This window comes from Thalassophryne amazonica, chromosome 4, assembly GCF_902500255.1.
Source record: "Thalassophryne amazonica chromosome 4, fThaAma1.1, whole genome shotgun sequence".
In the NCBI taxonomy this organism is placed as follows: domain Eukaryota; kingdom Metazoa; phylum Chordata; class Actinopteri; order Batrachoidiformes; family Batrachoididae; genus Thalassophryne; species Thalassophryne amazonica.
In genome coordinates, this window is record NC_047106.1 from 41,698,850 (window position 1) to 41,720,196 (window position 21,347).

General features: G+C 40.7%; 2 protein-coding genes across 2 annotated transcripts in view; both read right to left on the reverse strand.

The window, feature by feature from the left end:
* Positions 1–472: 472 nt before the first annotated feature.
* LOC117508902 lies at positions 473–9,933 on the reverse strand. Its single transcript, XM_034168744.1, has 5 exons — positions 9,800–9,933; positions 5,124–5,315; positions 4,071–4,163; positions 3,755–3,919; positions 473–605 (listed from the first exon to the last, which is right to left on the reverse strand). The coding sequence occupies exons 1-5, from the start codon at positions 9,823–9,825 to the stop codon at positions 473–475; spliced, it is 609 nt and encodes a 202-aa protein (XP_034024635.1). The 5' UTR covers positions 9,826–9,933.
* Positions 9,934–11,922: 1,989 nt separating this feature from the next.
* The window catches only part of numa1 (nuclear mitotic apparatus protein 1), a 57,263-nt gene continuing 47,838 nt past the window's right edge, over positions 11,923–21,347 (reverse strand). Inside the window, exons 22-24 of the mRNA XM_034167757.1 lie at positions 20,906–21,007; positions 19,639–19,962; positions 11,923–12,110 (exon numbers count right to left, since the gene is read on the reverse strand). Of these exons, the coding sequence (XP_034023648.1) occupies positions 12,087–12,110; positions 19,639–19,962; positions 20,906–21,007 (450 nt within the window). The 3' untranslated portion in view covers positions 11,923–12,086. The remainder of the gene's footprint in view (positions 12,111–19,638; positions 19,963–20,905; positions 21,008–21,347) is intronic.

Here is a 21,347-nt window from a genome sequence, read left to right on the forward strand (position 1 = left end):
TAGAGCTCTAAAGCTTTGTGATGTTCACATGATACGTTTGGCTTAAGCGGCACGCAGGAGACTCACAGCATCGCCGCAGCAACCAACCAGTCCCGCTTACGACAACTGTCGCAACAGCCAGGCTTTTTTCTCCTCGAAACTCCGCGGATCCAGGATACTGATTTGTATCGTAAGATCAGTGTCTGCAGACCGCCGCAGTCTTGTAAGACTTGCCCAATGTCGTAAAAAAAACAAAAAAAAAAAACACTTTGCGATAGACATTTTAAAACTCAGCGACGATCACAATTACAGAGTAAAACACTAACACCCACCCCCCGATGAGAAATCTGTGGAATTTCACAGATCCGCTGAGTTTTCACAGCCCTGCAGGTGTCTTTACTTGTAGCTACACTGTCGCTATTTAAGAACGTAATGCAGTGTTGATTCAATAATACTCTGACTGTATCAACGAGTTTCTTACCAATGACCTCCATTATCTTGTCCCTAAATCCAGTATGTCTCCGTCCATCACCTGTGTCAGGCTGACATCTGGCTGCCACTGCTGAAACCGCATCTTAAATAGCATCACCTCCATGCGTTGAGCTCCTTCAGAGTATTCAAGATATCTACATAGGATAAGAAAAGTACAAATTAAAATACTGTCACCCAAAATGTTGCCGACACCTCTAGTCACAAAATAAGACGCATCAGCCCGTCATGTTTCAGTAAGTTTGTCAGCAAAAGTGTTTTTAAAACTATGCACTTTAATAAGCATCACATCAAACCACCTGCATGAGTCCAATTTAGTAAATCAAATATGTACAACTGCCAATTCCAATTAAGTTGGACGTTGTGTAAAATGTAAATAAAACAGAATACATGATCTGCAAATCCTCTTCAACCTATATTCAACTGAATACACCACAAAGACAAGATATTTACTGTTCAAACTGATAGACTTTTTTTGTTTTTGTGCAAATATTTGCTCATTGTTGAAATGGATGCCTGCAACACGTTTCAAAAAAGCTGGGACAGGGGCGACAAAAGACTGGGAAAGTTGATGAATGCTCAAAAACACCTGGTTGGAACATTCCACAGGCGAACAAGTTAATTGGAAACAGGTGACTGTCAGGAGTGGGTATAAAAGGAGCATCCCAAAAGGCTCAGCCATTCACAAGCAAAGGTGGGACGAGGATCACCAGTTTGTGAACAACTGCATGAAAAAAATAGTCCATCAATTTAAGAACATGTTTCTCAATGTTCAATTACAAGGTATTTAGGGATTCCATCATCTACAGTTCATAATATAATCAGAAGAATCAGAGATTCTGGAGAACTTTCTACACGTAAGCGGCAAGGCCGAAAACCAACACTGATGTCCGTGACCTTCGATCCCTCAGGCGGCACTGCATTAAAAACCAACATCATTGTGTCAGTTAACACAGTTTGTCACTACATCTAAAAGTGCAAGTTTAAAACTCTAACCATGCAAAGCATTGTTAGTGCCACCATCTCTGAGCCATACAACATAGGTGCTCTCATGACTGACTTGTAGACTTCATCCTGTGGCTGATCAGCTTTATGCCTCTGTAGTTACTGCAGCTCTGCACATCACCCTTGTTCTTAAAAATAGGAACCAGCACACATCCCCACTCCTCAGGCATCTTACTCACAATTCCAAGATTTATAACACAATCTAGTTAGAAACTCTACTGCCATCTCTCCTAGACATTTCCATGCCTCCACTGAAATGTAATTTGGACCAAGTGCCTTTCCACTCGTCATCCTCTTCACAGCTGCCCTCACTTCATCCTTACTAATCTCTTGTACTTCCGGATTTACTCTCACCACATCATCCAGCCTTTTCTCTCTATCATTTTCTCCATCAGCTCCTCAAAATATTCCCTCCACTTTCTCAGCACACACTCCTCACTGTCAGCACATTACCATGTGCATCTTTTACCACCCTAATCTGCTGCACATCCTTTCCAGCTCTTTCCCTTTGTCTGGCCAATCGGTACAAGTCCTTTTCTCCTTCCTTACTATTCAACTTCTTGTACAGCTCGCAATATGCCTTTTCCTTCGCTTTTGCCACTTCTCTTTTCAACCTTACGCCGCATCTCTTGTACTCCTGTCTACTTTCTTCATCTCTCCGACGATCCCAAAACTTTTCGCAACCTCTTTCTCCTTATGCCTTCCTGGACCTCTTCATTCCACTACCAAGTCTTCTTGTCTTCCTTCCACTGTCAGATGTCACACCCAGTACTGTCCTAGCCATCTCCTCACCACATCTGCAGTATTTTTCCAGTTTGTCCAAAACTGTTTCTCCTCCACCCAGGCTTCTCTCACCTGCTTACTAAATTTCACACATCTTCCTCCTTCAGCTTTTACCATCTGATCCTTTGTTGATTTCTCACTCTCTTCTTTTTCTTTACCTCTAAAGTCATCCAACAAACCATCATCATGTGCTGTCCTAGCTACACTCGCTCCTCCCACCACCTTACAGTCTCCAATTTCTTTTAGCTTGCATCTCCTACAAAGAATGTAGTCCACCTGTGTGCACCTTCCTCCACTCTTATGTCACACTGTGCTCCTCCCTTTTCCTAAAGTAGGTATTCACCACAGCCATTTCCATCCTTTTTGCAAAATGAACTACCATCTGTCCTTCCACATTCCTGTCCTTGACACCACATCTACCCGTTACTTCCCTCATCACCTCTGTTCCCTTCACCACATGCTCATTGAAGTCCGCTCCTCTCACCCATCTTTCATGCTTAGGCACACCTGTGGGCATATGTGGGGCATATGCACTGATGATATGGGGCAACTGTTTGTTGTGATTTGGCGCTATATAAAAAAAAAAAATTGAATTGATTGATATTCATCATCACCCCTTCAACTTCCAACTTCACACTCATCACTCTGTCAGACACTCACTTAACCGCCAACACACTCTTAACATACTCTTCCTTTAAAATAAACCCAACACCATTTCTCTTCCTATCCACACTATGAAACAGCAACTTAAACCCACCACCTATTCTCCTGCTCTGACTTCCCTTCCATTTGGTCTCTTGCACACACAATATATCTACCTTTCTCCTCTCCATCATATCGCCAGCTCTCTCCCTTTACCAGTCATACTACCAACATTCAATGTCCCGACTCTCACCCTTTGTGATTTTTCTGGTGTGGCCAGGGTTTGAACCAAGGATCCTCTGGTCTCAAACCCACCACTTAATCATTAGACCATCACCTCCCCAATAGGCATACTGGACAAATTTAATTATAGCTGTTGCAACCTAAGAAAAGCACAGCTCCCTTTTAAATGGCTTTCCTTCCTTTAACATTTTTTTTGTTTGTTTTTTACCTGTAGACACATGTTTAATCCTCATCATAAATGCCCACATTTGACTGTTCAAAACGGGAGTTTGAACATGGACATTAGTGTTGTATGATTCAGTACAAGAAAGTATTAATACTGTATACATTCTTGTGAATGAATTAACACAGTGTTTGGAGCTGGGGTAATTTGATAGAAAGCTGAATTAAAATCAAAGCTGCCCATGACAACCAGCTGCACATAAACCATTTCAATGGAAGTATTTAAAGTGGAATGTGACATGAACTACCAGTGTTCTGCACAATACAAATTCTCAATGACAAAATTTAGGAAAAAGGATGAATAATTTATCAGTGAAAATTACATGCAATTTATTATTTTTCACCTGGTTAAGGTAAAAGTAAATAAATGAAAATCAGGCCAAGCACAAACCTTGAAAATATGAGGCATGTCCTGTTCTGGGTGGAAGCTTCCAGGCTGCCATTTTCATCCATCTGTGACTCTTCCTCTGGTTCAGGGGGCTCAGGGGGCTCTGGGGATGTAGCTATCAAAATTTCCTCCTGCTCCTCTTCCTGATCACACTGCTGATGATCATGTCTGTGGTTGTCAAAATGCATGAGACAGGGAGAAAGAAATTCTGAATTATGACCAGTCTCCCCCTCGGCTAGTGGAGTAGTTTGTTAGTATTGTAGTTTGATACCACTGAAATTTCTTCTGTGCTTAGTGTTTAAATCTATGTGACTCTGACCTGGTGTCTATGACAACAGCTTGGGGTGGTTTGGTCTCTTGGGTGGTAAAGGTGTACAAGGTCTCTGGAGATTCTGAGCGAATCCGTCGCAACCTGGACAAAATGAAGAAAAAAGAAAAAAAAAATTACTTTAACCTGAAATCTGCTATTTCATAAAATAACTTTTCTTTTAAACTCAAGCAGTATAATTTAACATGAAACAAAAGGGTCAATGTTGTGTTCAATCATCACGCTATATGTTAAAGATTAAAGCAAAAAGGTTTTAATGTAAAACAAGTGGAAAACTGAGAAAAAAACGTGTATAGTGCTAACAAGCTTATATTTCAGTAGGTGCAGAACACTGTGACAAACCATTGCTGCTGTTTTGAAATACAGCCATTGCACTGCAGAGATGCTTTGACCTTGACCAATTCAAGGGGACAGCTTGCCAACTGTCTTTCCTATTGCTTATTATGCAATTGCAGCATCGTTTTAAATCTAAAATATACCGATAATCACTTTTCACCTTCTAAAATCACCCAACATAATTTCTGGTTCCTTCATTTCCCACAACATACACCACCTTTAAACAATGACAACAATAAAAACAAATCTTGAACACCTTCTACTGGCTTTCCACTCACTGACCTCAACACTGACCTCAACCATGTATTGGGGTCTAATCTTACCTCCCGTCATGGCATGAACAAACAAAAAGACTGTTGACTTATTCATTGTATTTTAATAATTTATCACTCATGCGCACATTGCAAGATGAAATTCAGTTAATCGTGCAGCACTAATGCCTGTACTAATACCCGCATTAACTGATAGCAAGAGAGACCTCAACCACCTTAAGCCCGCCCTTTTTTTCCCTTTGGACCTGATATATGGCTTTTCTGGAGCCTAAATGATGGAAATCCATCATATCAATGGAGAACTTTAAACCATGCGCTAATCATACCCAGACCACACCCAAACAAATGCATCTGTGTGGAAAAGGTTTTGCGTTATTACATTTTTGCAAAATATATTGCTGAGAGGATGCAATGTAAATCCAACAAAATACCGTACCCTGTAGACTGGTGAGCAGTTGTTGGACGTTGTAGTACTGCAACTTTTTTAGGTCCGACCTCAACAACCCCTGTCTCCATTTCCTCTTCTTTTTCCTCCTCCTCATCATCATCACTCTTCATTGAGCCATAGCTGGAGAGTGGCCTCTTCCACCCGTTCCTGTTTATCTCTTGGTCATTCCTTCTGAGGATGCTAAGAGAACAAATTTAGTGTGAGTGGAGCTCGGACCATCATGTGACTCAATGCTTCCATGTTGGCAGCATGAACAGGATACAAAATGAATGACTATCTTAACAGTGTGCTTTAGTTAGAAGTTTGTTATTTTAATCACGGGAAAACATTCACCAAGTTTAAAATCACATGAGAACAAAGTCTGGCATGGTGTTTGCCAGGACAACAGGATCTCGACTTGCCTGCAGAATATCAGCCTCAAAAGCACAAAGGCATGCAGCTTTGCTGAGCTGCAGCTGTTTTATCATCTTTGCATTCTCAGGAAGATTACAGCTGATTGCAGGATCAGCTACAAGAATACTGCCATGGGAGAATGTCCAACATCCTGGTGAAATCAGCTGTACACAGCTTCTCAAAGCAGCCCCTAGCAGGATCCAGTTATCGGCTATCAAGAGATATCCACCAACATGTATCTGAGCATGTTTGCCTCAATTTTACAAGATCCTGGCGTACTAGTTTGCACTATTGCCTCACTGGGAGTAGCTCCCATGTTCACTTCTGAGCTGGCTCTTTCTGTGTGGCGTTTGCAAGTTCTCCCCATGTTTGTGTGGCCCTTTTCAGGGTGCTCTGGTGTCCTCCCACTTCCAGAGACACGCAGGTAATAGGTGAACTGATAACTCTAGGTGTGTGCATTTTTGTTAATATGTCTGGCAGTCTGCCTGGGTGAACCATGACTCTTACCCAATGACCACTGGCATAGGCTCCAGCCACGCATGACCCTTAAACTAGAATAAGCAGGTCCTGAAAAATGGATGGATGACTGATGTTTACAATGAACCCACAGAACATTAACATGGGATAAATCTCCCTAAAATTGCTGTAAAATATTTTATGTCAATTATACAATAACTGCACAGCCAAACAGGTGATTAGCAGTATTATAGTAATCAAGGAAGTTTCTCTACCAGTACTTTGTTGGGCTAACAGCATGTTTACTGCAAAAACTATTTGTATATGGGACTATGCAAGCTAAATGCTGATGATGTGTGTGTCCATATCGATCAAACTATCTATGTGGGTGTATATACCTCCCCTCGTTTTGCCAAGATTCATCACAGTGGAACTGAAAGGCCAATGCATACTGGTGTCACCAACCGAACGGTCCCCTCTAAAAATTGATCTGCCCTGCCCTCACTGCACATGCATCTGAGACTGACTCTCTACACCCAAAGCAATTAAAGGGGATAATGTGATTATTAACCATCAGATGACAAAGTAAAACCTCTTAAGTCATTCTAAAGTTAGTTTTAAGCAGAAACAGAGGCTATATTTGCTTCATTTCGCTACTGACGCAGACACAGCAGTAGCACATCAGTAGCACATCAGACACAGACATGCTGCTGTAGTGCTCTGATTGGTCCCCCATCTTTTATTATGACATAATGCTGAATTTACGTGGAAATTATTGTTGGAGTAGAAGATCTTCATGGGAATTCAGCTGTCATCCATCCTAACAATGTGACCTACCCACCGAAGTTAGAGAAACTAAGTGGGCAAGTCAGCGGCACTCTGCATCTTACGCAGCATAGCAAACATGATCTCATCATCACAAACTTCAAGCAAATCAAAAGTTCAAAGTCTACTGGCAACACCTTCGCTTGAAGCATTGGCATCTATCATCTGAAAGTGCAACCAGAAAAATGTCCTGTCCACCAAGACGATGACTGGTGCTGATGAATCTTAGACAGATCATCTTCTCATATGCCTCAAGAGGAGCCGTGGACACTGCAAAACCATCAAATGCTTCAACATTGTCTAGATGGATATAAGTCCTGCATATCATACAGAGATCGGATTTGTATTTGCTGTTCCAATTTGTCTCACAGTGTAGACTGAAAGCTAACGTGGGGTATGTCTGGATTTCTAGGTCTTTCTGCAAGTATGTCTTGTACAACAGAACTGTTTTTCTGACAAGAAATATCTTAGTATCATCAAGTAAACAACCTCTGGTGAACCATTAAACACCACAAACCAGAGTGAACCTAAGACTCTCCCTTGTGATATCCCACTGAGTTTGTTTTTTGAAAAAGTCTGATTAACTCCAGTAGCTTCCCTTTCAATATCAATCAAGTTTCAGCAGGAAGAGGTCATGAGGGACTTATCAAATCACTGATTTCAAGCCCATCTTCCATAAACAGCTGTAATACTGTGAAATACTGTTTTAACACGATTGCATTGTTTTCAATTTACTATAAAAACAAAGACCTTCAATGTCTTTTTTTCACTTGGGATCAGCGCAGCAGATCAGAAATGGATCTGCATGTTGATTTGCCACAAGTTTTATGCTGATGCAACATTCACATTACATGGAGAATGGTCTGGGGTGGCTTTGAACCAGGAGCCTTTCGCTCTGAACACAAGCGCAATAACCACTTGGCCGCCACCCTCACAAATCCATACCTGGGCTTGCGCTGGGAGACATGCCCAAAATACCCCCATCCAACAGAACCAGATCCTTGCTTCCTTCCACTCAAAACAAATGGTATAGCTTTGGAATATAGACCTGAAGGTGGGGTTCAGGATACACCACCTTCAGGTCTATAAACTATGGATGCATACAGTGAATCTGAAAAGTATCCACAGCACTTCACTTTTTACACATTTTGTTATATTACAGCCTTATTCTAAAATGAAGTAAATTAATTTTCTCCGTCAAAATTTTACTCACAACACCCTATTACATTAACATGAAAAAAGTGGGGTTTTTATTGCAAATTTATTAAAAATAAAAAAAAACAAAGGACACACACCTTTGCTCAATACTTTGTTGATGCACCTTTGTCAGTAATTTCAGCCTCAGGTCTTCTTGATTATGATTCCACAAGGTTGGTACACCTATCTTTTGGCAGTTTTGTCTATTCCTCTTAGCAGCACCTCTCAAGCTCCATCAGGTTGGCTGGGGAGCATCGCCACACAGCCATTTTCAGATCTCTCCAGAGATGTCCAAATGTATTCAGGTCTGGGGTCTAGCTGGGCCTCTCAATGACATTCACAGAGTTGTCCTGAAGCCACTCCTTTGATATCTTGGCTGCGTGTTTAGGGTCATTGTCCTGCTGAATGATAAACTGTCACCCTAGTCTGGCGTCAAGAGCACAGTGGAGCAGGTTTTCATCCAGGACGTCTCTGTACATTGTTGCATTCATCTTTTTCACAATCCTAACTAGTCTCCCAGTTCCTGCCACTGAAAAACATCCCCACAGCATGATGCTGCCACCACCATGGTTCACTGGGGGATGGTGTCTGGTTTCTTCCACACATGACGCCTGGCATTCACGCCAAAGAGTTAAATCTTTGTCTCATCAGACCACAGAATTTTGTTTCTCATGAACTGAGAGTCCTTCAGGTGTTTTTTTGGCAAACTCCAGGTGGGCTGCCATGTGTCTTTTACTAAGGAGTGGCTTCCATCTGACCACTCTACCATACAGGACTGATTGGTGGATTGTTGCAGAGAGGATTGTCCTTCTGAAAGGTTTTCCTCTCTCAACAGAGGAATACTGGAGCTCTAACAAGAGTGACCGTCAGGTTGTTGGTCACCTCCCTGGCTAAGAGCCTTCTCTCTAACTGCTCAGTTTAGACGGATAGCCAGTTCTAGGAAGAGCCCTGGTGGATCTGAACTTCTTCCATTTATAGCTGATGGTTGTCACTGTACTCATTGGGACCTTCAAAGCAACAGAAATGTTTCCGTACCCTTTCTCAGATTTGTGCTTTGAGACAATCCTGTCTCAGAGAGCTATAGACAATTCCTCTGACTTCATGCTTGGTTTGTACTCTGACATGCACTGTAACTGTGGAACCTTATGTGTAGAGAAGTGTGTGCCTTTCCAATCACCTTAATTTATTCCAGGTGCACTCCAATTAAGTTGTAGACCACCTCAAGGATGATCAGTGGAAACAGGATGCATCTGAGCTCAATTTTGAGCTTCATGGCAAAGGCTGTTAGTTAATGTGATTTCTTAGTTTGTTTTTTAATAAATTTGCAAAAATCTCAACAACAAAAAAAACCTTTCACATTGTCATTATGGGGTATTGTGTGTAGAATGTTGAGAAAACATTATCCATTTTTGGAATAAGGCTGTAACATAACACAGAAGTAGTGTAGCGCTGAATACTTTTCGGACGTACTATTTAACGTGGGTAACTAATAAAAGCACTAAACGTATTTCCATAAGGGCCCACGGCATGTGTCTCTACACATTCCCAGCAGTACCGGTTTGGTATCTTGGCTGTGTGAAAGGGAAACGAACCCGGTGTCAATGACTCAGCTCACTCAACACTTATCCCACTGGTCACATAGTCCAAAGGACAAACCGGGTCTGCCACTATAATTATTTGAAAACGACATGTTTACTGAGCTAATGTCAGACACAAGACGAAGAAGGTTTACTGATACTGTTAGTACATGAGATTTTCGAAAAGAAACATGTTAAAAAATAACTTTGTCTAACCTTTCTACTTCAGTGTCTGGATCCATGGAGCACAACGTATAGCGAAAAAAAAAAAAACGCCCCTTTAACGTTTAGCTTTCAGGCAGTCAGTCCACTCGAACAATGTTCTGTTCTTATATCAATACAGGTTTACGGGAACTAATATTATTGAAGCATTTTTTTTTTTAAGAAACAGTTATTAAATTCAACCTCCCCGATCCTCATCAGGTTCACTTCCTTTTCAAGACAGGAAGTTACGTCAAAATTTCACGTCAGCTCATATCCTATGGACATCTCATAACTATTCTTTTTTTTCTTTAAATGTTTTATATATATATATAATCCGTGGATTACTTTTAAAATATTTCAAATACTGAATGTCATAAACAGCTTGTATTTGATCGTTTTTTTAAGTGATAATTACGTCTCCATACATCTACTCAAGTACATTTGAAAATTTTACAAGGTGTGTGAATAAAAAATATTCCAAAATTGGCCTAGTTTTCTTCTAGGATCAACCAAATCATAACCACAGATTGATTTTATTAAATTTTTGCTTTACAAAAATGCCCACATGATTGGGAGTTCATGTTGAAAACTATTGCCTGTGAAGTGTGACCATAACTTTTAAATGAGAACTAGACTGAGCCAGAAAATGATACACAAAAATAATGAAGAGGAACTCAGTTGTCAGAGGATGTCTGGATTTTGACATTGGAGAGTTGGGATTTCCCAGTTTTTGCTACTGCTGATGGAGAATTGTTGCTGCTTTTGACATGTCTGTGTACTGACCAACTTTATCATGAGTGCTAAAAGCACAATATGTGCTCTTGACCCTTTGTCATCTGATTGCTGAAGAACTTTAGCACATCGTTGGACCTTGCATACCTTCTATAGTAAATGTGGTATACAGGGGTGGGGTACTGCCTGTAAGTTTTATAGATGCAAGTAAAACCTCTTTGTGGCTCATGGCCAATTACAGACCTGTTTTTAGTTATGCATTTTTTTTTTTCTTTTAATATAAGATCTTTTAAGGCTCTCTCAAACAAACCTATTTAGCATTTCTCTGAGGTATGACTTACAGCTGCAGTCTGGTTTCAGGGTTCATCAGTCGACTGGAACTACTCTTACAAAAGTGGGGAATGATAAATTACAGACTATTGACCAAGTCTGTCCATCTGTGCTGTGGGATATTTGTGTAAGACAGGATCACAAATGTTCTTGGGTCTACTTGAGTTTTTTTTGTATTCTTGGTAAGATGCTTTTGTGAAGACATACTTAATGGTTTGGCAGTGGTCCATATGCAATGGTCTGAACTAGTCTTGAGGTGGTAGGGTGATTAAAGCTAAAGACAGTTTGGAATCCTGGAGTGACTTTTGATCAATGGCCGATGCACACATTAGGTTGATGATGAGAACCACACTCATCTGTGCTATATTGAAACAGCTCTACCAGTTATCAAAATCTAATCCTGAAGTCCTGACTCATACTGTTGTCACATCTCAGACTGGCTACGTTGTTTTCATGCCTGCCCCTGAAATGCTTTAAAAACATTCAGATGATTTTGAATGCAACTGCTGTTTACTGGCACATAAGAATTTGATTTATTACCCCAGTGTCTGCTTCTTTTCACTGGCTGCCTGTTTGGGCAAAGGCAGACTTCAAGGTACTGGTACTGACAAGATACTGAGTGGATGTGCACCAGTCTACATGACTGAACTGGATGAGATCATTGAAGACTCGTATCCCCAAGTTTCATAAGAAACAGCTAATTGGTAGTGTTTTCTGTTCCTGCACCATTGTTATGGAATAGTCGACCAATTGAGATAAGGCAGACAAGTCCAGAATGAAGACTCATGTTCATTGAGGGACTGTAATTTTTTGTTCTGCTTGTATAAATGTTTTCTTTTAACTTATTGTTGCAAAGCACTCTGTATTTTGGTAAAGTATAAATTACCACACTAGAACATTTTATTCAAAACAATGGCACATCCAGAGAAAGTGAAACCCTGACTTTTTCATACAGCTGATAACCACCTAACATCGCTGCAAATGTGAGCCAATCTTTAAAAAAAATAAAATAAAAGCTATAAATTTAGATTAACGGTGCAGACTAAAATATAAGACTGCAAGGGCTCCTGATGAAAGTTAAGTGTAACTTTATTGTTTTGAAAACGATGACTAACATAAATCATACAAAAAGATCTTAAATGTTTTTATGCACAAAATTAACAAGGATGATCAATTAAAAAAAATAAAGCGTATGATGCCATGTAAAAATGCTGATATTGAGCTGAAGATCCAGTCTTCATATTTTCATCCTACTGATCATCTGTGGAATAAAAAAGAAAACAGTATTACAATGTGAATACGTAGTTTAACACTGAACCCAGTGTTTTCATGCATTAACGTGGACACCCTTTAGATCAGAGGTCTCAAACTTATTCCAGCAAAGGCCAAGGAGGTGCAGGTTTTTCTTTGCAGCCACCCACTCCACCAGGTGATTTGTGGAGTGGGTGGTCACAAAGATAAACCTGCACCCTCTTAGCCCTTTCTGGAATCAGTTTGAGACCTCTGCTTTTTAATGGCTGACAACATGCACACCACGAGTTTGTGGTACATCATCTGAGAACCAAAAAGAGCAGCTGAAGGGCAGATACACAACCCCACAAACCCAAAAATAAATACAATTAAAAAAAAGCACCTTTAAATAAGCAGTGAGATAATTCCCAAAACCGGTTAAAATGATACATACACGCACGTTTTAGCTGACAAATATTAACCTTTTAAGGACTTCCATTGAGATGTTCTTCTTTTACAGACACACACTGCTGCAAGAAACAGTGTTGATAAGATGCGATTAGCATTATGAAGAAATAATCGAATGCACATGAAAACTGCCTCCATGATTGTGCGGTCTGACTGCACATGGTAAATTACGTCACACATGGACAAAAAGTAAATCAGCAATACATCTTGTTCTGTGTGATGATACAACTGAGGTTTCCTACTAGAGTGCATCCATAAAATATTAACAGCCCTTCACTCTTTCCACATTTTGTTATGTTATTCCAAAATAGAGGAATGGTTAGGGTTATAGCCTCAAGTCTTCTTGAATATGATGCCACAAGCTTGGTGCACCTATTTCTGTGCAGTTTTGTGCATTCCTTTTTGCAGAACCTCTCAAGCCCCATCAGGTTGGATGGGGAGCATCATTTTCAGATCTCTCCAGAGATGTTCAGTCAGATTCATGTCCGGGCTCTGGCTGGGCCACTCAAAGACATTCACAGAGTTGTCCTGAAGCCACTACTTTGATAGCTTGGCTGTGTGCTTTGGGTCATTGTCCTGCTGAAAGATGAACAGTCGCTCCAGTCTGAGGTCAAGAGCACTCTGGAGCAGGTTTTAATCCAGGATGTCTCTATACATTGTTGCATTCATCTTTCCCTGAATCCCGACTAGTCTCCCAGTTCCTGCCACTGATAAACATCCCCACAGCATGATGCTGCCACCACCATGCTTCACTAAAGGAATGGTTCCCTCCAAACATGACCTGGCATTCAGGCCAAAGAGTTCAATCTTTAGGGCCCCTTTACACATAGCACGAATAAGTACAAATCAGGGTGAATCACAGCGAACAGCCTGAATGAGCGAACCATGAAAACATTGAGCCGACGTCGGGAGGGGACACACGGTCGAGCAGGCATGAATGATCCCGCTGCGATTGTTTTGTGCATGCTCGTGTGCAAACACAGTGTGAGCAACTGGAACGTGTAGCACCACATTGCGCCGTTGCTGTGGAGAAACAATATTGGTGTATAATTAGTGAAAAATACTGGGTTGATATAAATAAAAAGGGACGCAATTCAGAATCCTGCGGTTAAATAAAAAATAAATGCCACTCGCGGGATTCAAACCTGCAATTTAAATGCCCGGTCACACGGTATACGACGATTCTTGAACAAAGGGAAAAAAGTAAAAAAGTTACAAATCTTCGAGAAAAAGTGGACGAACAAGCTTCATCACCGAATAGCCTGCGAATCATCTGCGCAAAAGAGACAAAAGAGGAACAAAACGAAACCGGAGCTAACGTTAATCTCCATGCATTGAACGAAACGCACCTGGAACCAATGCTGGAGCAGTGTGTGTCTACATCTCTGCATTCCAGGACTCTGCGCTGGGACGGAGCTCAGCTGCAAACAGAAGTGCATGATCCGACCCACTGGAGATCTGTGGGCACGTTGGTGGATCCACCTGCTCTGGTTCCTCCTCCAGAACAAAAGAGGGATCATCTGTCTGGTTCAGACTCTCAGACTCTGCAGCTCCTCCACAAAAGTGCTCACAAACTGGCTTCTGTACTGTGTGAAAACATTCAGCTGGTCGAACAAAGTCAAACTAAATGCTAACGTTACAAAAACTAAGCAAACGATAAAAAAAACGTCAAGAACTCCAGCAAAACAAAATACGGATGAATTGAGGTTTTCGGTGGCATTCGTTCAAATTTTTCAACAGTTTAAAAATCCCGATGAAGCACCAGCTGCAGGAATGAAACTGCGCAAAGGTTAAACGATGCCAACAAAAGTCAACGAAAGTGCAGATTTCTTGTTTCGTTTGGGCTTCGTTGCCCTTTGTTAAGTGCCATGTGACCGGGCCTTAAAAAAGCTAATTAACAGACAGAAGCTGCCTAAAATCAACAAGAGGTAAATGTATTTTTTTTTTTTTTTTTTAAAAAAGAGAAATTAGACAATTTCTAGAAGAGGAAGTTTTCATCGTCTTTAATACGGCAAAAAAGGCACAGTAATAACTGACAAAACTGCGCATTTTTGTGATACGTGACTGAAAGTGGCGTATTTGTCGCACTGTTGGCTTGTTAGAGTCCTGTGGCACGCCGCAGCACAGACACCGCGTAATGTGGAACAGAGCTCACGTGGGTGATGTGACATTCAGATTGCCCGCTGTGTGTTCAAATGATCTGATATATGACTATGTATTTCCATGTGAGGCCAGCAAGCAGACACGTGTGTCACAGTGGACAGTTCATGACAGGTCATGTCCTTCAGAACACGGTACGTGTTCCCCATCTGTGACGTCCAGGACCAGAGATCTCAACAGCTGCTGCTGTCGGCGGCCACGCTGCCCTGTCCGTTCAGCACACAGACCAACGTGTCACTCTGTTTCTATGTTATGTGATCTTTTTTTTTGTTTTAATTACTTTGTTATGCAATTGTGTGTATAATTATTGTAGTACTTATTTATATACCTGTCCTGGTGGTGTTTTTTATGTGACACGTCTTGTGCACTGAGCCGTCATTTGCAGCTGTCAGTGAGTCTCTGGCTGGTGATCACCTGAGAGGCGCCTCGCTGTGCTGTGTGCTCTGTACATACATATCAGCATTTCATGCAAGTGTGCTCCCCCCACGCACGCCACAAGTGTTGTGGGGGGAGCCGACACACTGGCACACTACATGTGTGTTGCTTTGCAATGCCACACTCGTGGGGGCACTTAGACAAATTTCACATCTAGCTCTAAAGTGGTCATCGTATTCTCTAAGTGCCCAGTGAGCGGTGTTGGATGTTCGTGTGTGTCACCTGGAATTTGGCCGACACCTGCGGCCAGAGGGATTGAATGGGCTCTCACAGGGCACTCTCTTTCAGACGCTGGTGTGCGCAAATAATAAATTACAACAAAAAATAAATCAATTCTGTTTCTCATGGTCTGAGAGTCTTTCAGGTGGCTTTTGGTAAACTCCAGGCGGGCTGCAATATTTATTTTACGAAGAAGTGGCTTCCATCTGGCCACTCTACCATGCAGCCTGATTGGTGGATTGCTGCAGAGATGGTTGTCCTTCTGGGAGGTTCTCCACTCTCCACAGAGAAATGCTGGAGCTGTGATAGCGTGACCAACGGGTTCTTAGTCACCTTCCTGACTAATGCCCTTCTCCCCCGATCGCTCAGTTTAGACAGGCGGCCAGCTCTAGAAATGTCCTGGTGGATCTGAACTTCTTCCATTTACGGTGGGGCCCATAAAGTATTTAGTCAGTTCCTGATTGTGCAAGTTCTCCTCCTTAGAAAGATGAGAGAGGTCTGTAATTTTCATCATAGGTACACTTCAACTGTGAAAGACAAAATGAGGAAAAAAAAAAAAAATCCAGTAAATCACATTGTAGGAGTTTTAAAGAATTTATTTGTAAGTTATGGTGGAAATAAGTATTTGGTCAATAAGAAAAATTCAACTCAATACTTTGTAACATATCCTTTGTTGGCAATGACAGAGGTCAAACATTTCCTGTAAGCCTTCACCAGATTTGCATACACTGTATCTGGTATTTTGGCCCATTCCTCCATGCAGATCTCCTCGAGCAGTGATGTTTTGGGGCTGTCGCTGGGCAACACGGACTTTCAACTCCCTCAACAAATTTTCTATGGGGTTGAGGTCTGGAGACCGGCTTGGTCACTCTGGGACCTTGAAATGCTTTTTACGGAGCCACTTTGTTGCCTGAGCGCTGTGTTTGGGATCATTGTCATGCTAGAAGACCCAGCCACATTGCACCTTCAATGGAAGGAAGGAGGTTTTGGCTTAAAACCTCATGATACAGGGCCACGTTCATTCTTCCCTTAACACGGATCAGTAGTCCTGTCCCCTTTGCAGAAAGACAGCCCCAAAGCATGATGTTTCCACCCCCATGCTTCACAGTAGGTATGGTGTTCTTGGAATGCAACTCAGCATTCTTCTTCCTCCAAACACACCGAGTTGAGTTTTTACCAAAATGTTCTATTTTGGTTTCACCTGACCACATGATATCCTCCCAATCCTCTTCTGGATCATCCATATGCTCTCTGCCAAACTTCAAACGGGCATGGACATGTACTGGCTTAAGCAGGGGGACATGCCTGGCACTGCAGGATTTGAATCCCTCTCTGCGTAGTGTGTAGCCTTTGTCCCAGCTGTCTGCAGGTCATTCATCAGGTCTCTCTGTGTAGTTCTGGGATTATTGCTCACTGTTCTCATGATCATTTTGACCCCACAGGATGACATCTTGCATGGAGCCCCAGATCAAGGGAGATTATCAATGGTCTTGTATGTCTTTCATTTTCTTACAATTGCTCCCACAGTTGATTTATTCACACCAACCTGCTTGACTATTGTAGATTCACTCTTCCCAGCGTGGTGCACATCTACAATTTTCTTCCTGGTGTCCTTCCACAGCTCTTTGGTCTTGGCCATGGCTGAGTTTGGAGTCTGACTGTTTGAGGCTGTGGATAGGTGTCTTTTATAGAGATAACGAGTTCCAACAGATGCCATGAACACAGGTAACAGGTGGAGGACAGAAGAGCTTCTTAAAGAAGTTACAGATCTGTGAGAGTCAGAAATATTGCTTGTTTGTGGGTTACCTTTTTTTTCCCCCTCATTTTGTCTCTCATAATTGAAGTGTACCTATGTTGAAAATTACTGATTAGTCTATCTTTTTTTATTTACTTAACCCTATTTTGTGTGTCTGGTGCAATGTGTGTGTTTTGTCTAATGTGTAAGCTGCTGGATGCCTTGAATTTCCCTCTGGGATCTATCTCAGACCTCTCTCATCTTCCTAAGTAGGAGAACTTGCACAATCAGGGGCTGACTAAATACTTTTTGGCCCCACTGTATGGATGATGGAGGTCACTGTGCTCATTGGGACCTTCAAAGCAGCAGAAATGTTTCCGTACCCTTCCCCAGATTTGTCCCTTGAGACAATCCTGTCTCAGAGGTCTACAGACAATTCCTTTTACTTCATGCTTCATTTGTGCTCTGACATACACTGACAACTGTGGGACCTTATATGTAGACAGGTGTGTGCCTTTCCAAATCAAGTCCAAGGTGGACTCCAATTAAGTTGTAGAAACATCTCAAGGATCATCAGTGGAAATAGGATGCACTTGAGCTCAATATTGAGATTCATGGCAAAGGCTGTGAATACTTATCTACATGTGATTTTTAGCTTCTTTATAATTTTGCAAAATTCTCAAAAAAAAAAAAATTCTCATCACTATGGGGTACTGTGTGTAGAAGTTTGAGGGAAAAAAATGTATTTCATCCATCTTGGAATAACGCTGTAACATAAAATATGGAAAACGTTAACTTAAGCCAACAGAATTCCGAACAACAGATACTGGACACAAATGGAGATCTAAACTAAGCTGAAGACAAAATCTGAAAACAATTTTAGACACTTTTGCTTGACCTATAAAAACGCTGGACACAATTTCTTTGTAAATTTGGTTACTCTTCATACGAAATATCGTGATTTTAGATGCTTGCCACATGGGTAACCCTCTGGTCAATTTTTTTATTGCTCAGCTATTACATAATTAGAATACTATCTCACAGCTAGTTGACTGCATAGTAATTGTGACTTTATGCAATTACGTGATTGTGTCATGGAACTTGCGTTGGTAATTGTGTAAAAAAAAAAAAAAAAAAAAAAAAAAAAAAAAAAAAAAAGCAGAGAAGCAGACATTTTTAAATGTCTGCAAAACAATGTTCCATGCTCAGATCCATGCAAATGTGCCAGACATGACTGTCATAACATCACTGGATGCAATACTTTAGATAATGACAGTGAAGAAGATTCTGATGAGGATGGCAGAGATGAATGAAGTAACGGACCTTTTTTTTGGTTATATAATAATAAAATCCATAAATACTGATGAAAATATTTAAGTCATTTGCATGTTTTATGTGTTATTCTGATTTTTTCTTTTTCAAAATAAAATATACTGTATGCATGCTGACACTGTGGGCCAGTGGTTCTCACCAATGCTCAAAATTCAAGTATGTGAAGAGAAGAAAAAAAAAAAAAAAGTACATTGTTTAGAGTACCATAGGCTTTTATATGCCCTCACTTCCGCCCCCACCCCAGACGTAGGTCATGGTCTCAAAAATCTAAAGGGATATTGATTACATGGCCCATTGTCTTGTTGGAGTAGCATGGGAGTTAACAAGTCCACTGGGTGGCAGTGTTCAACACTTAAAATATAAAAAAAAATTTAGGAGAGTACTTTAGACAAACATCAACTACATCAGTGATTACAAGTGTAATACCTAGATAATTTAAAAAGTAATCTATTATACTGTGTTGATTTTTGGTACAGCCTCTACAGAACAAAGACCCTATAAGCAAAAAACAAAAGAGCTATTACAATGAGGAAATTAGCTCCCATCAATCTACGAGCCCAGGCATTCCAAAATGTAAGAATGCCACCACTCACTTTAAAATCCGGTAGTTGTCAGAGACCCACCCAAACCTTTAATCACAATTTTGTTCAACATTATTTTTTTGGCTAATTTTTTAAAACTTTGAAATCAAATACTTTTGCTATTTTAATGACCTCTCAAGGCCTACCTTGAGACATCTTCACAAACTACCAGGGGGCCCAAATCCACCACTTTGGCAATCACTGTAACAGCTAGTTATTTACTTAATTTTTTTTTTTAAACAGTGTATTTAAAAACACTAGAAATGCCTGAGTTAGTAATAAAAGCCTTCCTGCATGTATTCAAAATACATTTAAGTAAATGATATAATTTAAGAGAACTGTGTGTTTGTGAAACAAGTAAAATCAGACATCTTTCAGTATTGGGAGTGAAATCGTGGAAGGGCCTTAAGTGAAAGTTGAAAATGTTTAGCTCTCAGATTTTCAACAAAGCCACAAAATGTAAAATAATTAAGTATGATAATGTAAGATGATCTAAATACAATTACCAACATGTTTCAAAGCATCAAGATTAGGTTTAAGTTAAAAATCCCAAAATGGAAAACAAGTGCAAAGAGTAGCTTGAAATTGACTATGTGCACCTATCAATCAATGAATGCATGTGTGTACACCTTGCGAGCGCTGGCTGTCAGTCCCGGTGACTTTGCAGTCTTGCTGGTGACTTTCGGAGATTTCCTCTGTGCTCGAGTTGCCACCTGAGATTGCTTGATGACAGAGGCAGACGTAGAGGCTCTGTGTGATCGCACTGTGCCGGTCCAAGAGGAGCCAGAGGTGACATTTCCTTTACGATTCATCGCCTGAGCAGGTGATTTCCGTGAACTATTGCCTGGGGACTTTCGTGTGGAGCTGCGTAATTTGTGAAGCCCTTTTTTCAGGTAGTTGTTGCTCTTTGGTGTGTTGTCGACTGTGAACATCACAGACTGTCTCCTCTCAGCCTGAAAGAATAAGACAAAAGGATTTGGCAACTCAAAAAGAAAGTTATGTCAAACTACAGTGGCTTGCGAAAGTATTCAGCCCCTTGGTATTTCATGCATTTTAATTTGTTTATGGCATTTCAAACACAAAAAGTAGGTCAGGCTTCTCAATATATAAATTTATAAAATGATCTTCCTTAGACTCAAACTGAAAGTAAATCTGTACAACTTGATGTAAATTAATTAAAAATATAAAAGCCAAGGTGATGGGTTGCATAAGTAATGAGCCCCTTTGGTATAATACCTGTAAATAACCAGTCTGATTACCAGTTTTCTTCAGAAGTCAGGGGATGGATACATTAACATTTCCAAGTTATTGAATATGTCTTGGGGATACAAAATGCAAAACATGCACTTTGCACAATTTCTCCAATCACAGCCACAGAAGCCTTTAACTTCTTCTGGGTTGTCTAGGTGTCTTGGTGGCTTTGCTCACTCTTCTCATTCTTATACAATCACTCAGTTTGAGAACTGTGTACTATTTAGTATTTACTATTATTTAGATTTACCATAGAGTGCCATACTGTTTGTATTTCTTCAAAACTAATGTAAATAAAGTTCAAGACATATTCAGTGACTTGGAAATGTTCATGTATCCATCCCCTGACTTGTCTGAAGAAAACTGGCAATTAAACTGATTATTTACAGGTATTATACCAAAGGGGCTGATTACTTATGCAACCCATCATCTTGACTTTTATATTTTTAATTAATTTATATCACGTTGTACAGATTTACTTTCAGTTTGAGTCTAAGGAAGATAATTTTAGAAACTTTTAAATTGAGAAGCCTGGTCTATGTTTTGTATTTGAAATGCCATATACAAATTAAAATGCATAAAATACCAAGGGGCTGAATACATTTGCAAGCCACTGTTCATAGAAAATAGGTTTGTGGGACTCACCGGACTGGTGATGTGGTGAAACTGAGAACCAAATGGTCCAGTGCCCACATTCTTGTTTTTGGGAGTAAGTGGACGGGGGAAGCAGCTGGGCTTAACTTTTTTCTGTGAGATTGGGAAAGAGGAAAGAAATGCTTGCTTCAGTTACACTTTAGCTGCATTTACACATAATGACGGGAAGTCACGAAGAATACATTCTTGGCCGCTGATCATGAATGTGATGATTTGAGGCAGAGGCGTCAGGTCTCCTCAGGAACTGCTGCAACCTGTTACCACACGCTATGATTAATGGCACGCTTTACTGGAGAATTATAAGGAACCATTATGCACGGTCAAAAATAATGTTGCGCGCTATCGCTCGTAACAGAGCATCGTTAAGTTCTGTCACATTGTGAATGAGGCAAATTGTCCACAGACACACACACACTCATCCAACCATCAGTTG